Source organism: Delphinus delphis, chromosome 1 (assembly GCF_949987515.2).
Source record: "Delphinus delphis chromosome 1, mDelDel1.2, whole genome shotgun sequence".
NCBI lineage: Eukaryota > Metazoa > Chordata > Mammalia > Artiodactyla > Delphinidae > Delphinus > Delphinus delphis.
The window spans coordinates 15,881,691-15,907,141 of NC_082683.1; the positions used below are offsets into that span (position 1 = coordinate 15,881,691).

Sequence of the window (25,451 nt, forward strand, 5' to 3'; positions counted from 1 at the left end):
AGAATCTTGATGATGAAAATGGTATTGCATAATAGATGCTAAAAACATACGCTTGACCGGTGCTGCTTGTGTGCTTGTTCAGGGCGGACCTGGTACCTCTTTTGTGAAGCGGCAGCTGAGGAGACTCCAGTGCTCACCATGGCTGATGAAAAGCCCAAGGAAAGAATCAAGATGGAGAACAATGACTGTATTACTTTGAAGGTGGCGGGGCAGGATGGTTCCATGGTGCAGTTTAATATTAAGAGGCATGCACCATTTAGTGAACTAATGAAAGCCTACTGGGAAGGACAGGGTTTGTCAGTGAGGCAGATCAGGTCCCAATTTGATGGGCAGCCAATCAATGAAACAGACACACCTGCACAGTTGGAAGTGGAGGATGAAGATGCAATTGATGTGTTCCAACAGCAGACAGGAGGTGTCTACTAAAGAGAAAACCTGCTACTTTACTCCAGAATTCTGTTCCTCCAGACCAAGAAGACGTTCTCAATTAGAATACCGCAATTTGGTTCCACCACATCCTGACTATTACAGTATAGTTTCTCTATTCTTTCATTATCCCCTTCCCCATTCCTTTATCGTACATAAAGTAACTGGTGTATATGCACAAGCTTATTGCATTTTTTTTTAAGCTAAATGGCAATGGTATGTTTTGATCGGCATCAAACGGAGATGGGATGGGGAAAAATACTGGTTCTGTGAAAATACCCCCTTTTCTCCATTAGTAGCATGCTCATTCAGCTCTTATCTTTATATTCCAGTAAGTTATTTTGCTCTCACTATTTAACGAAAAAAAAACCAGCATAAAAACTCTTGCATACCTTGTTCGATTGGAGAATTTTAATGTTTTTCATGTATCATTGTAAAACCAAGGACAATTTTATAACTTTTTTGTACGTAGCTGTTACATGTAAGGCAACCTGTCTTTAAGTAGGGATAAATTACTCTAAAAGAAATGAATCCTAGATAGTTTTCCCTTCAAGTCAAGCGTCTTGTCATTTAAATAAATTTCTTGTTTAAAAAAAAAATACGCTTGGATTCATGGTCCTCACCCTTTCTAGGGGTCAGGGATACCCTTTGATACTTTGACAGTAACTACAGACCTACTCAGAAAACAAAACTATACCTGTAAGTGTGCATCCATTTCAGGAGATTTCTGGAATTTAGTGACCTTTCTGAAGTCTAGGTTCTGAATCCCTATCTTAGAAGGTTGAGCTGCCCTTACATGTGGCACTAAACGGAATAAAGCATTCCTCTAAACACCAATACAGTATATTTCCACGTGAAGAAAAGGCCACAGGCACCTACTGAAGTAGTAGGAAGATATTGTAGCCAGCTTCCTGAAAATTCTATTTGATAATACTTGAAGTGCACAAGCACTGTCTTTCCATGAAAATACTTACAGCGCTGGCAGCCTCGAGTTCTTTCTGCTTCTTCTCAAAGACATCATCATCAGCTTTATCTTTTTCAAACTCCTTCTGGCAACGGTTCAGTAGTAGCTTCCGGAAATTCACTGTGTTACCAGGCTTGTCCGCCATGGGTACTTTCAGCTGCATCCAGATGGGAAAATGCAAAAGCGGCAAAATTACTGAAAGAAATTTAATGATTTTCTCAAAATATCTATTTTCTTTATTGTGCAAAATAACGCTGACCGAACCACAGGTAAGCATTCTTTCTACAAGATATATACAATTTAGCTTAAGGCATTTCATGTTTTAATGGTTAAGACGTTTTAAGTTTTATACAGAAAAGATACATATTCCTCTCATATAAATGTACTGTATCCTCTCTGACTGGTTGTGCCTCTAGCTGACTGAAATCCTTGTAATATTACTATAGTCATGATTCTGCACTCCTCTAGACCTTTTTAACTCTGAAGGGTTATTACTTTTGTTTTTCCTCCTACTACTGTAGGTACTTTCGTTTAAAGGAACAAATAAAAACGAAATAAAGCAGGGGAGAATTTCATGGCCACAGGAAAACTGTTGGAGGTGAGGTCCTTATTCTAGAAAAAAGCAGAAGTGCGGGGACACAGTTGAGGATTTTTGAGATATCTATTCCTAAGGGGAATGTCACAACACTGTAATACTAGTATTTACTTTGACTATCAATATAGTATGTTTATTATTATTATTTTTTTAATAAATTTATTTATTTATTTTTGGCTGCATTGGGTCTTCGTTGCTGTGTGCAGGCTTTCTCTAGTTGTGGCAAGCGGGGTCTACTCTGCGTTGCTGTGCGCAGGCTTCTCATTGCAGTGGCTTCTCTCATTATGGAGCTCGGGCTCTAGGCACGCGGGCTACAGTAGTTGTGGCTTGCAGGCTCAGCAGTTGTGGCTCCAGGGCTCTAGGGTGCAGGCTCAATAGTTGTGGCTCATGGGCTTAGTTGCTCTGCGCCATGTGGGATCTTCCCGGACCCGGGCTTGAACCCGTGTGCCCTGCATTGGCAGGCAGATCTTAACCACTATGCCACTAGGGAATTCCCTATTTATTATTTCTTATGTGTCAAAAGAAATTACTAATTCTCTAAAAGTTCAGTCTAATAAATGCCCACCTTAGAAACATTCTTTTGATATACAGAAAGACTCAGGGTGGAGGGGAGGCGCCTCTTGGAGGCAAGATGCTTACAAGATTTCCATTCAAATCCAATGACAATTGCTTTCTAGTAACTGCAGTAGCTCACACCTTCAAGGTTACTTGTAACCAGACACAGAGACATTCTTATTTAGAATATAAAGAAAGTGGACCGGTACAGTGATTGACTAAATATTCTATTTTACAGACAAAATCCCCTGAGTACCATTTTGAACAGTCATTGCCTCACATGGCAAAATGGTTTTTCTAGAATCACAGTGGCTCCCAAAGTTCTGAAATACATGGTCTTCACCCTAGATTTAGTGGGAGAAATTGGTAAAAAATGGGACGTGTTGTATTCATACTCACAAAAGAGTTGTCAACCAGAATGGACTTGGACAACTACTGATCAAGGCTGAATGGCTAGAAACTTGAGGACTGAGGACTACGATACTATAGTACAATATATTTGTGCCAGACCTGATGGCACACTCTCCAACATATTCCCAATGGATATGAAAGACCATTCAACAAGTCCAGTTCTTACCAACCAAGGGTCAAGTGTTTCATTATACTTTCTTTTCAGCAAGAAACATTAACTTAGAAAGAGGGGAAGATGATCAAATACTTTTTAGACAACCATAGAAAAGCATGTCCCTATCTCCAAATTCAGGCCATTCAAATGCAAGTGACTACAAGTCACTTCAAAGTCAGGCCTATTCTATGATCACACAAGAGTAGGTGTTAATCAGCCTTAACGAAAAGAAATGCTACACAAAAGCAAAGGTTTTCTTCAAAGTAAAAGCCCAAAGTAGACTCTTACTATATACAACCCAGAATATACAACAATGCACTACAAGAAGCATATCTACAAGCGAGGTTATATATAACAGAGCACCAACATGACATAAGGTTCCAGAATAGACTGAAGGTTCTAAAAATCAGCAGTTACATCCAATTTGCTACTGTATAGGAACACAAGTAAACCAGTCAAAAGGTCCTATCCAACCTCCTGGCATATTCGCCACCATTATCTATATTAACACTAAGAACATAATAGAGTGATATAATAAAAATCACCTGGGCCATAATGAGATGTTTCCTGCATTATGGATTTACTGTGTAGAAAATGAGAAAAATGTAGATAATATGAAAATTCAAGCCACTGTCTTATGGTGAGAGGAACCAGAATTAAAATGAGTCAGAAAGGTTAAATAAATACAACTTGTGATATGTTGGTTTACAGAAACAAAGAGAAATGGCATAAAGCAAAGGAGAATTTTTCCCTACACAAAATGTATAAAAAGCTTTGCCTTTTACACCTTTTATGTAGGGAAGGCTATGTTGAAAGTGTTGGGTTAAAGATCAAAAGATTTGCTCACTTGATTTTAAACAAAGGCAATTCTTTTAACCCAAGTTCGTTTCATCATCTAAAAACAAGGGAGGCACAATCCCTGTGTCTAACCTAGAGTGCAGCTTTAAGCATCCAGTGAACCAGGTTTGGGGGAAACACTTTATAAGTCACAAAGAATAAAGTTTACCTGGGGTGTGGGGAACACTAAAAGTGAAAGAGCACTGGAATCTTGAGTCATAAAATCAGGATTTGGATCCCAGCTCTATACCTAATCAGTATGTAAATGTGAGAAAGTTACCTCATTAAGCCTTAGTCCCTTCATCTGCAGAAGGAGGCATTCCAGTGATTACAGATTGAGGGACATCATAAAGTAGCTGTTGAAACAGGAGCTTTGGAGATAGTCATAACCCCAGATCTGCCATGTGACTTTGGCCAAATGAATTAGCTTCACCAAACTTCTGTTTCTTTCTAATATGGGGATAACATCTATCTCTTAGGACTGTTTGAAGGATTAAATGAGATAGTCTAAGTAAAACAAATAATAGTTTCTAGCACATAAGTAAGAGTACAATAAACTAATATAGCTACATTTAAACTTGCAGCTGTATTTGACATGTTTGTAAGTAAAAATTAAGAGAAATCTATATTCTAATAACATAAATATCAAAGAAAGTATTTAAGTTAGCTCACAAAGCAATTAGAGAGAGAACCACAAAAGGCAAGAGAACTGAGTATCTGCTATCCCAAAATGATGGTCATGGGACACTTCACATGTATAGGACATAAAGAACATGTGATTGTGCATAAGCTTTTTAGATATATTCACATGGAAGTATTAAAATCAAACAATCAGCAGAATGGCCACAAATCTGCAAGAACATTTGTCTCCAAATGAATGAATGTCTAGCTACACAACTCCCTTAAGACTTGTTTTGGAACTTGATCTTAAGGTCCTCTGGGGATGGTTAACAAGGCTGTGGAAATATGGAAATAGGCCAGGGAGGATATATCCTCTGAGAATTGTGATGCATGGTAACTTTTTTCTTCTTAAGAGATGATAAGTTAAACAGGATTATGACATTATTAAGTCAGCATGTGTTGTCAGCTGGACATTGGTCAGGAGACTCAGTAAAATTGGTTAGTTAGAACAGAACATGAGGAGTGGGTGTCTAGTCTGGTAGGGCTGCTATAACAACATATTGGGTCGGCCAAAAAGTTTGTTCCAGTTTTTCTGTAACATCTTAAGGAAAAAAACCCAAGTGAAAATTTTTGACCAACCCAATACCATAGACTGGTGGCTTAAATAACAGACATTTACTTCTCACAGTTCTGGAGGCTGGAAGTCCAAGATCAAGGTGCCAGCAGATTTGGTTCTTGGGGAAGGACCCTCTTCCTGGTTTACAGACATCTGCCTTCTCCTCTATCCTCATGTGTCCAAAATGAGGTTCTAGTGCCTCTTCGTCTTCTTATAAAGGCACAAGTTCCATCATGGGGCCCCACCCTCATGACCTCATCTAAAGCTAATTACCTCCCAAAGGCCCTGCCTCCTAACACCATCACACTGAGGGTTAGGGCTTCAACATATGAATTTAGAGGGAGACAAACATCCAGTCTGCAACAGGAGACAAGGTAGATGCTTGAAGATGTGATTCTGGATAATAGCAAAAATGAAAGGCGACATGCAAAAGTGAGAAAAAGATCTCTCTAAACAACTGTAGTTTTCTTGTTCTTTTTTTTAAAACTTTTTTTTAAATTTATTTTTTGGCTGCCTTGAGAGTTCGTTGCTGCGTGCAGGCTTTCTCTAGTTGTGGTGAGCGGGGGCTACTCTTCGTTGTGGTGCGCAGGCTTTACATTGTGGTGGCTTCTCTTGTTGCAGAGCAGGGCTTCAGGAGTTGTGGCACACGGGCTCAGTAGTTGTGGCTCATGGGCTTGGCTGCTCTGCGGCATGTGGGATCTTCCCGGACCAGGGATCAAACCTGTGTCCCCTGCATTGGCAGGAAGATTCTTAAACACTGCGCCACCAGGGAAATCCCAACAAGTATAATTTTCATCTAACAGTAGTCCGTGATCAAAACTAAGATACATAAGTGTTTCAAATGGGTTGTTTGGGAGATGATTTCTCAGGAAGTGAGGGAGTCAAGGGGGAATATTTTATAGTAAGACTGCTTGGTAAGCTAGATTCGCTGGAGAGCACCTACATTTTCATTTTCACACAACAGTAAACTAACCATGTGACATTACATTACACTGTAAACTAACAGTGTCCATCTCATATTGTGATGAGACCTGTCCACATACCGGTCAGCCAGCAATCTTGGATATGAATGCTGTCAGCATCAGGTAGTCATTTTCTTCAAGCAATAGGATTTGTACTGCTAATATATTTGTTAGTGTTGAGGGCAGATACTCCTTATCCTTAAAAGGATGAAACTCCCTGAGAATCATCAAGGACTATCAGCTGTGTGTTAATTATAATAGTCAAATAGGAAACTAGAAAATAGAAGGACAAGTACTGGCCTTGCTTAGCATGCTCAGGATTTTGAATGCTGTCCCAGAACATAAAGATGCTAGTGGTAACTCATGGCCCAGTAGTTATTTTGCTTGAAGCATGTTCTGGTCTGAGGTAAAGTATTTGGAATGACTACTATAATATAAACAAGTGGGACCCCCAAACTAACTCTAAAATGCAAAGTGAACAGCAATAAATCAACTGTCTGACTATAACTCATAGGTCTATGGTGACATACTATCATTTATCAGTGGTTATATACTGACCTTAGTAAATTCCCACCTAAAAATGAACTTAACATAATCTGTATGTATTATGAACACATCTATCAAAATGCAGCTCTATTAGATACATGTGAAGAGGTATACAGTGCTCAGGCATACCCACAGGGTTGAAAAGGGAGTGGCTTATGGAACGGTAAGTCAATTCTCATCAATCTTTTTCTTCAAAACAATCTTTTCTTCAAAGAAACTGCCTGCTGATGCAGGGGACACGGGTTTGAGCCCTGGTCTGGGAAGATCCCACATGCCACGGACCAACTAAGCCTGTGCGCCACAACTACTGAGCCTGCGCTCTAGAGCCTGCGGGCCACAAATACTGAGCCTGCCTGCCACAACTACTGAAGCCTGCGTGCCTAGAGCTCGTGCTCCGCAACAAGAGGAGCCACCGCAATGAGAAGCCCGCACACTGCAAGGAAGAGTAGCCCCTGCTCGCCGCAACTAGAGAAAGCCTGCACGCAGCAATGAAGACCCAATGTAGCCAAAGTTAAAAAAACATTTAATAAATAAATAAATAAAAAAAACAAACATTTTTCATCTCCCCTCAGGCAAGTTGCACATCCTTCCTCCTCCAGTTGACTCCAGCCACTTGGTTGCCTAAGGCCAACTTTTCATGTCTGTAATTCCAGGCTTTATTTCTGAAGAGATTTAATTGTGTCTCCCTTGTTCTCTTATTATCTCTTCCTATAATCAGTCCTATCCTTCCTTTCACATCTTGCTTTAAAGCACTTAAAAAGTGGCAACGTTAAAAGTCCCGGATGTGGTATAACAGGACACACACAGAATGCTCAAAAATATACCCTTTAGTGCCACTCTCTATAGCTGAGGTATGCATGCCTGCCACAGCAGAAATAAAAAGTAACAAAAGTACGGTCTTAAGTTATACAATAAAAAGTTGTTAGTTACTCTTTCATTCATGCATCTACCCACTCACTCAAGACATATGTCTGAGGGTCTATTATGTGCCAGGAACCATTCTAGGCACTAGGAATTTAGCAGTGGAAAAACCCAGAAAAAGTCCCTGCCCTTAGGAACTTACGTTCTAATGGAGTTCTGAGATGCGGGTTTTCTTTAAATTTTGATTAAAACAAAAGCATCTCAATTAAAGTGACTAATAACCCAACTTAAAATTTTATTTAAGCACAGATTTAGATACAGGATAGCAATTTCTCTTGTCTACTCTTCTTCACTGGCCGCTGGATTCAGATGTCCTCCTCCTCCTAAGAGGAGTACTGAGTTCTAGTTAAATGCCCCGCAGTTTGTGAAGGAGGTCTTGCAGGTCTCTTCAGTCATTCCTAGTTGAACTAGGAGAAGCAGCAGCATACTCCAGAGGCACAGGTTATTATCTCTTATGATGCCCTTAAGCCTTATGTGCCAGAGGTTGCACTCAGCAGAGCATGGTAGAGGCAGGCAGCTGCGTATATGTCTAAACAAGTGTGTCTGTGTACATAATAAATACGGCATATGCAGAGTAACTGGGTAAAGCCAAAACTATTATATCAATTTCCTCTGTAAATCTAAAGAATTCCTTTCCTAAAAGCCTACCCTTTAATATGTCATGGAAAACTGACACACAATATAATTGTATTCTCAAGCCCTCCCCTAGATAATCACTGCAAAGTAACAAAGGAGGTTTTAAATGGAGGTGTGTGATCCAGGTGAACGAGAAAGAGGCAGAAAAAAGGTTTAAAAACTACTCTGAGGGACTTCCCTGGCGGTCCAGTGGTTAGGACTCCGCACTTTCACTGCCGACGGTGGGCGTTCAGTCCCTGGTCAGGGAACTAAGTCCCACGGGCTGCGCAGAGCAGCCGAAACAAAACGAAACAAAACAACCCAGCTCTGAACAATGAAAACAAGTATTCTCTTAAATCTTAAAATCTCAACCATCTAGACCAGGTTTCTCAATCTCGACACTATTAACATTTTGGGTTGGACAATTCTTTGTTGTAGGGGGGCTGTCTTGTGCACTGTAGGATGTCCTGGGCCTTTACCCACTAATATGCCAGTAGCCATAACCAAAAATGTCTCCGTACATTGCCCAAGGTCAGAACACCCTTGAGAGTTGAAAACCACTGATATAGGCCATTGTTTGAGCTAGGGTTCTATCATTTAACATTCGAAACCTCTGTATGTATAAAATTCCTACTTAGGCAATTTTCTAACTTTCATAAAATAGGGATAATAAAATGGTTGTGAGGATTAAATGAGTTAGATGTAACAATTTTAGCACACATCTCAAAAAAATATTGCTATGATTCCCACTACTCCTTACTCTCCCTACTACTACTTAGGACCATAATTATGATTATGTGGGCAACTGTAACTAGATTCCATTACTTCAAATGACCAACAGGGATAATCCATGAAAGTGACATAGGTCTATACATTTCTTACAACTATGATTCAGGCCAAAGACCTTGCAATTTGACCTGTGGGTGTGTCTTAGTAAAATATATTGATAATGACAAAGAATTTACTTAAATAACTTAATGAATATAATGGATAGAAAAAGAACACCTCCCCTGGGTAATACCTTAACTTTTTAATTCACTGTCTTCAATTTCTCTCATTCTATTGGGAGGTACTGTTTATCAAACTAATAACTATGTTTTAAAAAAAAAACACAGGGGCTTCCCTGGTGGCACAGTGGTTGAGAGTCTGCCTGCCGATGCAGGGAACACGGGTTCGTGCCCCGGTCCGGGAAGATCCCACATGCTGCGGAGCAGCTGGGCCCGTGAGCCACGGCCACTGAGCCTGCGCGTCCAGAGCCTGTGCTCCGCAACGGGAGAGGCCACAACAGTGAGAGGCCCGCATACCGCAAAAAACAAAACAAAACAAAAAAAACAAACCAAACTGTCTGTGGTCAAGAAGGTTTGGAAAACTTTGCAGAGAGTAGATCCTTCTTGTTTGATTTCACAGGAAACATCAGCACAGGAAACAGAAACTTAAAGGAAAAAAATCTGTTTAAGCTGGCATTAGTGAAACATATACTACCATTTCAACTTTGGACACCACTGGCCCATAGACATGCCATCTGAAAATAATCAGTTTAACTCCATTTCTTCCCTTAAAATAAAAGAGCACACATTCATGTATTCATCACTAAACTTTGCTAAAACTTAGTATTTTGTCATATTTATTTATTTTATTTATTTATAAATATTTATTTATTTGGTTGCAATGGGTCTTAGTTGGGGCAGGCAGGCTCCTTACCTATGGCTCCTTAGTTGAGGCATGGATGTGGGATCTAGTTCCCTGACCAGGGATCAAACCCAGGCCCCCTGCATTGGGAGTGCGGAGTCTTAACCACTGCGCCCCCATGGAAGCCCTGCCATATTTACTTTAGATCTTTTATTTTTAAGAAACTAAACATTAAAGTTCAAGGGCCCAGAGTACTTTTTAAGTTTTCACTCTATTGCTTGTTCTTTTTTTCTTCTTCTAAGGTTTAGCTTAATGAACACTGAAAGCCTCCCAGAGCCTCACTTAAATTCTCCTTTCAAAGCACTACCACCTTCCAGCCTCCACAGTTAATCCCATTACCCTATACTTTTATAATAAACACTTTCTTGCTTTTCTTTGTTTTACCATCTAGATATGCATCCCCAAACACCATGAAACCACTGTTTCATTTTTGAACTTTAAATAAACAAATCACATAGTATATATTCTTTTGGGTCTGGCTTCTTCTGCTAAAGCTTTTTCTTATTAGATCCATGTGTACATAGTTATAGTTTGGGTTGACTGTCCTAGTATGAACATGCAACAATTTACCCATTTTGCTGTTGATGGGCAGTTTCAAGTTTTGATCCGTTATGAATAATGACACATTTTTGTATATGTTTCTTGGCACATAAGAAATGTATGTTTATCAGCTGGGTATATATTGATACTTAAGAATGGAAATGCTGGTTATAGCAGGAAAAATAACTTCAGCTTTTGTAGATAATGCTCACCTCTTTTCCAAAGTGGCTGTTACAATTTATGTTCCCACTGGCAGTGTTTGAGAGTTCTGGTTGCTTCACATATTTGCAAACATCTGGTAAATTTAGCAATCTGGTGTTACTACATGGTTTTTTATGTAGTTGATTAATTTTCTCACATTTATTGGTCATTTGGATAACTTCTTTGGTGAAGTGTTTGTGTAAGTCTCTTGTCTATTTAAAAAACTGAGTTATTTTCTTATTCATTTCTATTAGTTTTTTAAGAAAAACTTTGATATAAGTCCTTAATTGGATTTTTGTGTTGCAATTATCTTCTCCTAACATGTGGCTTGCATTTTCACTTAATAGTGTGACATCTTTTGATGAAAAATGCTAATTTTAATGTAGTCTGATTTACCAATCTTTTCATTTGTATATGGTGATTTTTGTGTCCTAAGAAACTTGCAAATTATTGTTCTCTTTACTATCTTTTTCTTCTTGTAATTAGCTTTACTATGACTAGTTGTAAAAGCTTTCCTTTATTTTCACCCTTAAAAAAAAAAAATCATGCTTGAGGTTTGTAGGAAATCATTTGATTTTACCATCTTTTACCCTCCCTGTAATTTTCCTTTCTTGGGGGTCTCTGTGCTTCAATCTGGATTCTATAGACTTATCTTCTAGTTCATAATTCTTTTCTTCATCTGTGTCTCATATGCTGTTAAATCTATCCATTGAGTTCTTAATTTTATTATAATATTCAGTTTTGGACTTTCTATTTGGTCCTTTTTATACTTTCTCATTCTCTATTGAAATTTTCAGTCTATCTTTATCACCTTGAACATAAGCATATTCATTTATCGTCTGTGCCTGATAAAGCCAGTATCTGGGTCCCCATGTAGGGCATTTGCTTGTTGTTGGTTCTCATTCATACTGTCTTTTTTCCTTGTGTGTCTAATTATTTTTAATTGGGTGCTGGACAATTTATTTGAAAACTGTTTATATAAATAATTTGAAGACTAGTATGATAGTCTCTAAAAAGAATTTTTGATTGCTTATTGCAGGTACCTAGGGGGCACTAACACTGAAATCACCATAATCCAAATTCAAGGATTGAGATGATTTGATGTTGAACTACAGTTCCTGTGAGAGTGGGTGAATTTCTTTCTTTCATTCTTTCCTTTTTATATTTTTTGGCCACGTTGGGTCTTTGTTGCTGCGTGAGGGCTTTCCCTAGTTGCGGCGAGTGGGAGCTACTCTACATTGCAGTGCGTGGGCTTCTGATTGTGGTGGCTTCTCTTGTTGTGGACCATAGGCTCTAGGCACACGGGCTTCAGTAGTTGTGGTTCATGGGCTCATTAGTTGTGGCGCACAGGCTCTAGAGCGCAGGCTCAGTAGTTGTGGTGCACAGGTTTAGTTGCTCCGTGGCATGTGGGATCCTCCTAGACCAGGGATCGAACTCGTGTGCCCTGCATTTGCAGGCAGATTCTTAACCACTGCACCACCAGGGAAGTCCCGAGAGTGGGTGAATTTCTGATTCACCCTTGTTCCAAACATTCAGTCCTTTGGGATCCCAACCAAAAGTATAGGAGGATTTACTACAGCCTCTTCTGCTACTCCTTTTGGTGGGCCTTCATCCAACTTTTGTGCCCATAACCCAATGAAAGTCTATGAAAAAGAAGTTGTTCAAGGCTTTTTTTTTTTTTGGCGGTACGCGGGCCTCTCACTGTTGTGGCCTCTCCCGTCGCGGAGCACAGGCTCCGGACGCGCAGGCTCAGCGGCCATGGCTCACGGGCCCAGCCGCTCTGCAGCATGTGGGATCCTCCCGGACTGGGGCACAAACCCGCGTCCCCTGCATCGACAGGCGGACGCTCAACCACTGCGCCACCAGGGAAGTCCCTGTTCAAGACTTTTAATTGCCTCTTCTAGGGGTAAGCTTTACCAAATGTCTCACTTTTCTTCTGATTTCTACCTTTTCTAGGATCTTAGAAATTCTTTACTGTCTTTTAGCTCTCTGATACACTGAAGATTTTTTAAAATATTGTGACCAGCTTTTCTAATTGTTATCCATGGAAAGGTGCTCTGAATCACCTAACCAGACAATACCAGAAGCCACAACAGTTTATCTTAATCCTACTTCCTTCTTTCTCTTACCTTGAATTTGGTGTTTATTTCCAATTTGTATAATTGTATTATATATATTTAATAAATAATAATTTTATTTTGCATATTAAAAACTTTATTAGATGGTGTCATACTATTAATTCGGTAATAACGTTTTTCAGGTTGATCTATGCTGATACACTTAGCATTACATCATTAATTTTTTTTTAATTTATTTATTTTCGGCTGCATTGGGTCCTCGTGGCTGCGCAGGCTTTCTCTAGTTGCGGCGAGCAGGGGCTACTCTTCATTGCGGTGCGTGGACTTCTCATTGAGGTGGCTTCTCTTGTTGCGGAGCCTGGGCTCTAGGAGTGTGGGCTTCAGTAGTTGTGGCTCGAGGGCTCTAGAGTGCAGGTTCAGTAGTTGTGGCACATGGGCTTAGTTGCTCTGCGGCATGTGGGATCTTCCCGGACCAGGGATCAAACTCGTGTCCCCTGCGTTGGCAGGCGGATTCTTAACCAGTGCGCCACCAGGGAAGCCCCTACATCATTAATTTTCATTTTTCTTTTTTTGGCTGCTCCATGTGGCTTGCAGGATCTTAGTTCCCTAAGCAGGAACTGAACCTGGGCCACAGCAATGAAAGTGCCAATCCTAACCACTGGACCGCCAGGGAATTCCTACATCATTAATTTTAACTACTGTGTATATGTATTACTATTCAAATCCACTGACCAAATAAATTGTGGTATATTCTTATTGTCTTCTTTAGGCTTTTTACAGTTGTTTCCTATTGTTCACTATTAAAATCAAAACATAAATAAACATTCTAATATATGATTCCTAGTGCACAACTGGGAATTTCTCTGGGGTATACACCAAGAAGTGAAATTACTGGGGTATAGTATATGAACATCTTCACTGTTGTTGTCCAATTACTCTCCAAAGTGATTATATTCTCTTTCTCGACACTTCAAAATGGTTTCTTTTTTCTCACTCTCATGGATGTGACTTGCATAGAACCGTATTTTATCTTGTCATTTCCCTAATAATGAATAACACTGAGTATCTTTTCTTAAGTTTATGAGCCAATGGATTTTCATTTCTATGAATTGTCCATTTTTTATTTGGGCTGCTTTTTTTTCTTACTGATTTGCTTTTTTTCCCTCCTTAATTCTGGATTCTAATATTTTGGTAGCTATATGTATTCCAAATAGATTCTCCCAGGCTGTGGCTTTATCTTTTTTATTTACAGCAACATTTGCTGCACCAAGGGTTATAAATTTTAACAAACTTGCTATTTTTCTCCTTTATAGATTATTCATTTTGATTCTTGCTGAAGAAATTTTTCTCCACTCAAAATTCATAAAGATAGCCTCCTTATTTTTCTCCTAAAAGATTAGCTTTTCATTATTCTTATGGTTGTTTGATTTTTGTATTTGGTTTGTATTAGAAATCTATGACTATTCCCACCGCCACCCTTAAGTAAAATAAATCACCCTTAAATAAAATAAAATAAATCTCAAACGTAAGTTAGCTATGGTGTTAGAAGTTAGGACAGTGGTCACCTTTAAGGAAGAAAGAAAGGTATAATTACACTTACTGACCAGGGTGGTAGGTGTGTTCACTTTGCTGATATACAATGAGCTATAAACTAATGATTTGTACATTTTTCTGTGTACATGTTGTAGTGGTGTGCTAAAGCTGGTTCACCCGAGTTCATGCGGGCCAATTGTTAAACAGGAATCTGTGAGTCAAGTGTCAAACTGTTGGCAGCTTAAAATTAACCGTTAAGAGAGTACTTACATCATTAATTTAACAAAAACTACAAATGAGCAATTTTTCTTTTCCCAAACTGCATGTATTTCTGTTATACTGCAATAAAAAAAGTTTAAAAACATATATATCCTTTGGTATATGATATAACTTTGGGGGAACTTATGCTAAAGAAGTAAAAGCTCCAGCATGTAAGAATAAATATACTTAGCTGTTTATTGCAGTGCTGCTTCTGGTTACAAAAAAACCTCCAAAACAAAAAACTAGAAACAACATGGGGTGGGGGCGGGGGGCAGGGGCAGAAGAGAGGAAAATGAATGGAAAAATTTTATGTGTGTGTGTGTGTGTGTGAGTGTGTGTGTGTGTAATGTGAAATATACAACTACTAAAAAGGTATGAGTAAAATCTATCTGTAATGACCTAGCGGGATGCCCAAAACATACTAAGTGGAAAAAAAAGCAAAATGCAAAACCATGATATAATTCAATTAAAGAGAAAATTTTAAATATCCTCTTTATACATATGTATACATTTTTATATGATTTTATGAATATAAAGAAAATTGTGGAAGGGTACAACCAAATCGTTCACGTTGATTGCCTTGGAAAGAAAGGAAGTTTAACTGGCTGGGGCTACAAGTAGGAGTATTACCTTTCTCTGTGTTTATCCCTATTTTGTTTGACTTATTCCAATAGGTGGTTGTTTTGTAATCTAAAAAAATCCAATAGTTTAAAAAATCTAATTATAAGAGGGTATATCATAACAAAAGTCCCATAAATGGTTGGCTTATCTGTGAATTCTTCCCATTCCAAAATAACTTGTATTATGCCCAGGCCTTTTCAAGGGTTATTTTCAGCAAGAGTATTCTCCTTTCAAAAAAAATTAACAACCCTTCATTGCTTGCAGCATTAAATTCAAAAATTGGTGAAGAGCATAAAAATATGAACCAGAAGATCTGGGATCTAGTCCTAGTTCTAATTTCTGACTACATGATGTCATGGCTGTCACAATGAAAATGAGAGGCAGGACCTGAAGAATCAGTTTGCTTTCAGATAACTGTGTATGTTAGAAGGCAATATGGCAAGTGATGGAGTTAAATAATCCTAGATTTGAGCTCTAGCACTGCCACTTACTAGGTATGTGACCTTGGGCAAGTTATTTACCCTTTTTTAAGCCTCAGTTTCTTATTCAATAAAGTGGGGCTAATAACACTGACCTTTCAGGGTTATAAAAACTGTTAAAATGACAAATGTAAACCACCTACCCATAGTGCAACCTAGTAGGCGCTAAATAGATGGTTTCTGCTATTATAATCATCCTCATTCTATATCTAGCACTTTAAGATCTTCACAATCTTTTCCACCACCAATTTAGTTTTGAGTCATTTAGGGCTTACAACACGCCAAATACTGAGCTAGGACGTTCACATATGCAATCTCATTTATTTTAATTAATTTTATCAATATAATAACCTTAAATTGTATGAATTAATCTTATTTTATGGATTAAAAAATGAGGCTTAAAGAAGTTATGTAACTATTCTGAGGTTATAAAGTCAGCAGATGGCAGAGTTGGAATTCAAATTTAAATTTTAAACTTAAAATTTTAAGCCTAGAACTATGATACTCCAAAGTCAGTGGTTGGAATCATTATGCCATGCTTGTTGCCTTAGACTTGAGCCTGCATGGAATACGTTCTTCCTTCTCTATACTTGTACCCACCCCCCACCCCCTTCCGTCCCGGCTGAACTCAAACTCTATTTGCTTCAGAAAAGTTTGTCACTCTCCCACGAATATAGTGATTTCTTTTTCCTTCAATTTGATTTTTCAGGCTAAACCACCCATTCAGACATCAACACACTGTAATATCACAAAATACCTTATAAGTGATTTTTTTCGTGCTAATGTTGTTTTTTCCAATATGGATTTTTAGTACCTTAAAGACAGAAAATGTACCTTTTCCAAGTCCCAACAGACTTACCTACCTTTGACACAGGTACTCAAAAATACCGGTATAAAATGATGGAATTTTGAATTTTCATAGTGAGGCACAATGATAATAAGTTGTGATACTTAAGAAAAAACTCAAATGTTAAAGGACACACATTTCTGATACAAGTACCTTGGTAACAGTAACAGGCAGAGAAAACACAGATGGTACATGGCAGTTTTATGACTGCAGAATAGAGGACAGTGAACACTAACCAGAAGCTCTTTGGTCTCCCATTCTTTCTTGCCCTAGATTTGACAGGCTGTGGACAATGTAAAGAGAAAGAAATCTAATAGTTTCTAAGATAGTATCATCAGTTTGAAACCTTTATGACCACAACTACCCTATCACTTTTACCAAGGCTAGACTTAGAATCAACATGTTTTTCAATTTTGAATCTAAATGTAAGCATTTGCTTTATTTCTATAAGATGACACCCCAGGAAAAACTGGTTGCCCATGACAAAAATTTCACAGTAGAAATTTAAACCTTACTTGATCTCCTCACATTGCATGGGACCATATCATGCCTATTTCAGTCTCATCTCCATATTCCCTCCAGACGTGAGTAGATATTTTTAAAAAGCAAGATTATTTTTATACAATGAGGATATTATATAAAGTACTAAAAATATATTCTCCCCTTTACTCTGCCCCATTAACACTCTGGGAAGAATGTGTAGTGAGGGGAGAATATACCTCTTGGAGATTTCTGGTTTTACTCCTTCCTCTCTTCTTACCGTTACTAGACATCGACACATGTTTGCGTAAGCCACAGAGAAACTGGGTTCGTCAATAGCCTTCTCAAAGACCAGGTCAATGACTCCTTTCAGCCGCTCCTCTGTGTCAACAGTAAGTCCTGACACTTGCTTCATCAGTTGATTGAACATCTGTGGTGTCAATTTATTTAAGATACTTCGAACTTTTCTAAAAAGTTCCTAGAAGGACCACAAAAAAGAAAAGAATATTATATTAACTGTGACAATATGGTGCTTTCTATAAGGATTAATGTTTTGTTTATAAGTGTGATTTCCTAAATTATTAACAAAGATTATGAACTAGTCATAGAAATAATTAAATCCATCTATTTTAACATGCAGTAAAAATTTACACCACCTCTTTTTCACTACAGATGAGAATTCAAGGAACTAGGTATGTTTTCCACTTCACTGGTGGGACTATAATTTGGTACATTTCCAAGGGCAATTTGGCAATGTGTACTGAAACTCTTAAAACTGTGAAGTGCCTTTTAAACCAGCAATTATACTTTCAGAAATTTATTCATATTTAAGGATAGGTTAAAAAAAGGTTTTAGCCATCTTAACTTCCATCAATAACCCTTTACAGCAAATAACTTAAACGTCTTAAAATAGGAATTTGTCTACATTATGGTGTAATACAAATCATGGTATAAAATAGTAGGCAGGAGTCTTTTAAAATGATGTTATAGAAACCCTCATCAAGTCAGAAATAGAAGTGAACTTCCTTAACTAGAAAAAGGCTATGGACAACCCTACTTAATGGTGAAAGAATGAATGCTTTCCCCCTAAGATTGGGAACAAGGCAAAAATGCCTGTTCCCACCATTCCTATTCAAAATCTTACTGGAGGTCCTATTCAGTGGAATAATGCAAAGAAAAAGAACTACAGCCCATGCAGATCGTAAAGGAAGAGATAAAACTCCCTATTCACAAATGATATGATTGTCTCCACAGAAAATCATAAGGCATCTATAAAAAGAGACACTAGAATTAATAAGTGAGTCTAGTAGGTTTGTAGAACACAAGTCAATACATAAAACTCAATTTTATTTTTACGTATTAGCAACAAACAACTAGAAATTACAGTTTTTAAAAGTACAATCTATAACAGCACCAAAACCATGAAATACTTAGATAAGAATTATCAAAATAGTCATAGGAGTTGTGCGATGAAACGTACAAGTCGCTGATGAAAGAAATCAAGGAGAACCAAAATAAATAGAGATCTATATCATGTTCATGTATTGTAAGACTCATTATTGTTAAGTTGCCAGTTTTCTCCGAAGAGACCTACAGATTTAATACAACCGAAATAAAAATCCCAGTAGGGTTTTTTTTTGGGGGGTGGGCAGGGGAGTAGAAATCAAGAAGCTGATTCTACAATTTAAATGGAAAAACAAAAAACTAGAGTAGCTTAACAATTTTGAAAAATAACAAAATGTGGAAGACTCCTACAACCTAATTTCAACATTTACTATATACATGAAGCTACTACGCATAGACAGTGTGATACTGGCCAGAGGACAGACACAACAGATCACTGGAACAGAATGAAAAGCCTAGAAACAGATTCACACATATGTGATGAATTGATTTTCAACAAAGGTACAAAGGAAATTCAACGGAGAAAGGATAGTCTTTTCAACAAATGGTGCTGGAACAACTGAATATCCATAAGCCAAAAAAAAAAAAGAATCTTGATTCACACCTTGCATATAACACAAAAATTAACTAAAACTGGATCACAGACCAAAATGTGAAACCCAAAACTAAAAACTTCTAGAACAGAACACAGGACAAAGCTTTCTATTCTTGTATGCAAAGATTTTTTTAGGTAAGATAGTAAAAGCACAATGTATGAATGAAAACACTGATAAATTGAGCATCATCGAAGTTAAAAACTTCTACTTGGCAAAAGACACTATTAAGAGAATGAAAAGACAAACCACCGACTGGGAGAAAATTTTTGCAAAATACACATTTGATAAAGGCTTTATATCCAGAGTAAAAAAAAAAAATTCTCAAAACTCAATGATAAGACAGCACCAACCAATGAAACAGGCCAAAAGATATAAACAAAATTTTACCAAAGAAGATACACAAATGGCAAAGAAGCACATGAAAAGATGTGCTTATTCAACATATTTGTCATTTGAGAAATGCAAATTAAAACTACAATGAGATATTATCACACATCCATTAGAATGGTTAAAATTTACAGAGCAGAAAATAGTAAGTGCTGGTGAAGACTGAATTACTGAAACTCTCATGCCTTGCCAGTAACATCCTGGAAAAGAGTTTGGTATTTTCTAATAAACTTAAACCTATGTTTAGCATACAACTCACTGATCCCATAGCTAGGAATCTACTCCAAAGAAACAAAAACATATGTTCACACAAATCCTATATGTGAATGTTCATAGCAATTTTATCCATCACTGCTAAAACCTGGAAACTGTTTACCCTATGAATGGATCCAGTAATAAAAAAGAATAACCTAATAATACACCTAATATTATGAGTGAATATCAAATGTATATGCTGAGTAAAAGAAGCTTTATTCAGAATGATTCCATTTAAACTTTTTTTTTTTTTTTGCGGTACGTGGGCCTCTCACTGTTGTGGCCTCTCCCGTTGCGGAGCACAGGCTCTGGACACGCAGCTCAGCGGCCAGGGCTCACGGGTCCAGCCGCTCCGTGGCATGTGGGATCTTCCCGGACCAGGGCACGAACCCGTGTCCCCTGCATCGGCAGGCGGACTCTCAACCATTGCGCCACCAGAATGATTCCATTTAAATGACATTCTGGAAAAGGCAACATTATAGGGACAAACACATGACTGACTGCCAGAGGTGGGCATGGGCGGGAGAGGATGAATACAAAGCAGTACATGAAAATTTCAGGGGGCTGATGGAAATGTTCTGTATCTTGATTGTGGTGGTAGTTATATGACTGTGTGTGTGTGTCAACAATTATAAAACTATACACAAAAAAGTAAATTTTACTAAATGTAAATGACACCTCAGTAAAAATATGAAGTTGTAAAAATCTATGAAATTATGATATAATAACCTGAAAAGGCCTATAAAATGTTTTGTTTGATCCCTATATAATTTATATCTGAATACAAGTATTTTTAGAATATGTACTCCTATGTCAACAGTCTTCTCTAGGCAGAAGATAGTAAATACATTAAAAAAAATTATACTATAAACTTTTTAAGCAATGAGTCAGTATCACCTTTATAAAGAAAAAAAATTTTTTCAAGTTTATTAGAGATGGAGGAGTCATTGCACTTCTCTAAATTGCCTGTATCAACTGAGACAGTATCATTTAGGTCTAAAACTTTAATCTGTGCTTTACATAAAAACAAAATAAAATAAAAACAAAACCCAGCCTTCAGATCTTCAAATATATCAGAAGATAATTTAAGCTTATAAAAACAGGATAATAAAAAGGTCGTTTATTGAAGTAACATACAGCAAGTGACTACAGTTCATAATACTCTGTTGCGGGACTTCCTTGGTGACAAAGTGCCTAAGAATCCACCTGCCAATGCAGGGGACATGGGGTCGATCCCTGGTCCGGGAAGATCCCACATGCCACGAAGCAACTACGCCTGTGCGCCACAACTACTGAGCCCACGTGCCACAACTACTGAAGCCTGCAGCCTAGAGCCCATGCTCTGCAACAAGAGAAGCCACCGCAGTGAGAAGCCTGTGCACCGCAATGAAGAGCAGCCACTGTATGCTGCAACCAGAGAAAGCTCTCACACAGCAGTGAAGACCCATCACAGCCAAAAATAAATAAATAAATAACTTTATTAAAAAAAATATATACTGTGTTGCAAATATCCTATGATATGGCTTATATGTGGAATCTAAAAAAAAAAGGGTACAAATGAACTTATTTACAAAACAGAAATAGAGTCACAGATGTAGAAAACAAATTTATGGTTATCAGGGGGGAAGGGGAGGGAGGGATAAATTGGGAGATTGGGATTAACATATACACAGTATTATATATAAAACAGATAACTAATAAGGAACTACTGTACAGCACAGGGAACTCTACTTAATACTTTGTAATGACCTATATGGAAAAAGAATCTAAAAAAGAGTGGATATACATATACATATAACCGATTCACTTTGCTGTACACCTGAAACTAACACAACATTGTAAATCACCTATACTCCAATAAAAATTAAAAAAACAAGAAAAAAACAATACTGTGTTGCATATTTGAAAAGTTCTTATCACAAGAAAAAAATTTTGTAATTCTGCATGTTAATTAGACTAATTGTGGTGATCATTTTGCAATATTTATACAAATACTGAATCATTATGTTGTACACCTGAAACTAATGTAATGTTCTATGTCAATTTATACCTCAATTTAAAAAAAGGAGGGCTTCCCTGGTGGCGCAGTGGTTGAGAGTCCGCCTGCCAATGCAGGGGACACGGGTTTGTGCCCCGGTCTGGGAAGATCCCACATGCGGCGGAGCGGCTAGGCCCGTGAGCCATGGCCGCTGAGCCTGCGTGTCCAGAGCCTGTGCTCCGCAACGGGAGAGGCCACAACAGTGAGAGGCCCGCATACCGCTAAAAAAAAAAAAAAAAAAAAAAAAAAGAAGAAGGAAATCTCCAGCATCAAAAAACAACAAAAAATTGACTGAATATCATTTATTCATTATAACTGAATATCTATCTGATGCTCCCAAAATTCTGTATTAAGTACAAATGAAGCATAAGGCACAGTAATCAAAACCATTAAAATTTAGCTGCAAAGACAAGAAAGTTACAAGAGAAATGATAGAGCAAAGCACGAAATTGATTAGAAGCCAGAGAAGTGAGTCATTTAGGTACAAGAGAGGTCAGAGGCAATGGGTTAGTCAGGAAATACCTTTAGAAGGAAATGAGAATAGGGCCAGATTATGAAGGGCAGAAAAAGCTGGCTAAATGAAAAAAAGGGGGAGAAGACATTTTAGGAGGGGGAAAATATTTTAGGAAGGAATTGTTATTGAGGCTCTTCTATTTCAGGAATAGAAAATAACAAGGAAACATCAGAGGACTAGGGACTTCCCTGGTGGTGCAGTGATTAAGACTCTGTGCTCCTAATGCAGGGGCCCCAGGTTCGATCCCTGGTCAGGGAACTAGATTCCACATGCATGTTGCAACTAAGAGTTTGCATGCCACAACTAAGGAGCCTGACTGCCACAACTAAGACCCAGCGCAACCAAATAAATAATAAGTAAATAAATATTAAAAAAAACAAAACAGATCAGAGGACTAGTGTGCACTAGTTGGGAGAGAAAATGATAGGACTTAAATGATAGATTAAAAGCTAGAGTGAAGAGATAAAAATCAGCCTCTCAGGTAGATGAGTCAGGCAGCAGCAGTGGGAATACTGTATCAAGAGAAGAAAGATGAAGCAGGGAACCCCAGCAGTGGAACCACAACAGCAGTGTATGTATGTGGAAGTAGTCTAGACACGTCATTAGCAATGATTTTCTAGAAATGTTTCAAGGAAAAGATTAAATCTTACGATACAGGAAAAATAAGGTCATTGGTGGTCATTCATAATGTTGTTATATATACAGTGGTAGGAACAAAAGTCAGGGTGAATGAGTTTTCTGGAAGTGGAGGCAACGATAAAACTGTTGTTTTGACAAAAGGGAAGAAATAGAATAACAGGTAGCAGGAGCAACAGGTCAACATGGGGTATACCTGTGCAGAGGAGAAGAATAAAAACACAAAAAAGAGAGGGAATGAAGCAAAGATGTTCTGTATGAAGAAGAAAAAGTGTCAAGAAAAAGGAGGTTGCACTGGCCCTGAAAAAGAAGTCTATTAATCCTGCACTGTATTTGCTTTATCTATTCACTAAAGAAAACTTAGCTAATTAATGACATCTCGAAGTCAGTATAATTATTCTTCTGTTTCTGAAATTAATAATGGAGAGAACTTGGTCAGAATAGCCATCACTAAAAAGTCTACAAATAACAAATGCTAGAGAAGGTGTGGAGAAAAGGGAACCCTCCTACACTGTTGTGGGAATGTAAACTGGTGCAGCCACTATGGAAAACAGTATGGATGTTCCTTAAAAAACTAAAAATAGAATAGCCTTATGATCCAGCAATTCCACTCCTAGGCATATATCCAGATAAAACTATAATTGGAAAAGATACATGCACCCCCAATGTTCATAGCAGCATTATTTACAATAGCCAAGATATGGAAACAACCTAAATGTCCATCGACAGATGAATGGATAAAGAAGATGTGTGAGATATATATATATATATATATATATATATATATATATATATATATAAAATGGAATACTACTCAGCCATAAAAAAGGATGAAATAATGCCATTTGCAGCAACATGGATGGACCTAGAGATTATCATACTAAGTGAAGTAAGTCAGAAAGACAAATACCATATGATATCACTTATATGATGTAAAATCTAAAATATGACACAAATGCACTTATCTACAAAACAGGAACAGACTCACAGACATAGAAAACAAATTTATGGTTACAAAAGAGGAAAGGGGGTGGGGGAGGGATAAATGAGAGTTTGGAATTAGCAGATACACACTACTACATATAAAATAGATAAACCACAAGGTCCTACTGTATAGCACAGGTAACTATATTCAATATCCTATAATAAACCATAATGGAAAAGAATATGAAAAAGAATATATGTATGATATACAAACACACACACATATATATTTGAGTCATTCTGCTACGTACTAGAAACCAACACAACACTGTAAATCAACTATACTTCAATAAAAAATTAAAACAAAAATCATGGGGAGAATTCTGTTACAGAGTAAAGAGGCAGATTACAAGTCACAACAAACAGACTATTCAGTAACTACAACACTGTGAGTAACAATCTCTTAAAAGCTTCAGTGTCTTCTAGGAAGAAGAAAAAAGACAATATCTATTCCTTCCTTCATAGGTGTTGTAAGAATCTAATGAAATACGGCACTAATACAAGTGCCTTAAATATTAAAACAAGATATTTTCATCTTCAATGATAAAGATTTAGCAGGAATTTTAACTATCTTTGCAAACCTTTTAGGTCCCTATTTATTAAGTATTCTCAGAGGGACTGGAGGGAGGGATGTAGGAGATGCTTTAAAAAAAAAAAAGTTGAGATACATTGAGAAGAAATGGAGGAAAGATTAGGTACTTGATTTTAGTGAATCTGGAGAAGGATGTACGTAGGGACAAATGTCTGGCAATTACTAGAAAGATGAACAAAGGCAAGCAGCCAATTAAGGTTGGACAACATGGCTTTGTGTTGGATCAGTTCATTTTGGTCCTGACTTTGTATGAACAACTTTGCTGGTTAGCATACTGTTTAACAAGTATTTACTGAGTATCTACTATGTATGGGGCTCTGTGTGTGCTCAATCAAAATCGGGATTTGTAAGGCACATCTCTTTCCCAGGAACATTATCACACTAAGTACGTAACTGGGCTCCAGGAACCTGCCAAGTGCTTTATACTGCTTCATTTAATCTTCACAACGCCCTATGAGATACATTATATTAGCATCTTAATTAGTATCAAATTAGTATCTTAATTAGTATCAAATTAGTGTCTTAATCAGTATCAAAAACATCCAAAGAATATAATAGAGGTAACCCAGGGATAGGAACTGGCATTGTGCGTACAGCAAAAGAAGAATAGAGACTTTGTATAATTTGACACACAAAAATAATTTTGTGTGGATTAAAGGAATTCATTCAATTTACCCTAAGGAGTTCTGAGGGCAGGATATGTACAGAAAGATGCAAAGACTTCAATTTTATTACAAAAGACTATGAAGAAGATGGGTTTCTAAATTCTAACTTATTAGAAATGAAACATAAAGTAATATACTAACTAGACTAGCACAGGGTAATGACTGAGAATCTAAAAACACATTTTTAAGAAAAGCAAACATTGATCTAAACCTGAACGACAGAATTCTATGATACATGAGCCCTCTAAATACAGTGTCTGCTTTGAAAAGCACACGAATGCCATTTCAAGAGAAAACAGCAGGTGGCTGGCATCTATGATAGCTTTTAGAATAATGCTTGTAATATGAAAAAAATCAGAAAAAATCTTAAACTAAAATCTCTACATATAATAACAGGGCAAAAAGACAAATTAAAACAATATCATTAT

At 37.5% G+C, this 25,451-nt stretch overlaps 1 protein-coding gene and 1 pseudogene across 7 annotated transcripts in view; one reads left to right on the forward strand and one right to left on the reverse strand.

Moving 5' to 3' along the window:
- EIF4G3 (eukaryotic translation initiation factor 4 gamma 3) overlaps positions 1-25,451 on the reverse strand; it is a 368,147-nt gene that overhangs the window by 52,036 nt on the left and 290,660 nt on the right. For all 7 annotated transcript variants that reach the window (XM_060015631.1, XM_060015609.1, XM_060015626.1 and 4 more), the window contains 2 exons: positions 17,233-17,430; positions 1,401-1,547 (listed from right to left, as the gene is read on the reverse strand). In XM_060015631.1, coding sequence (XP_059871614.1) covers positions 1,401-1,547; positions 17,233-17,430 — 345 coding nt within the window. The remainder of the gene's footprint in view (positions 1-1,400; positions 1,548-17,232; positions 17,431-25,451) is intronic.
- On the forward strand, positions 60-487 carry LOC132413891 (small ubiquitin-related modifier 2 pseudogene; annotated as a pseudogene).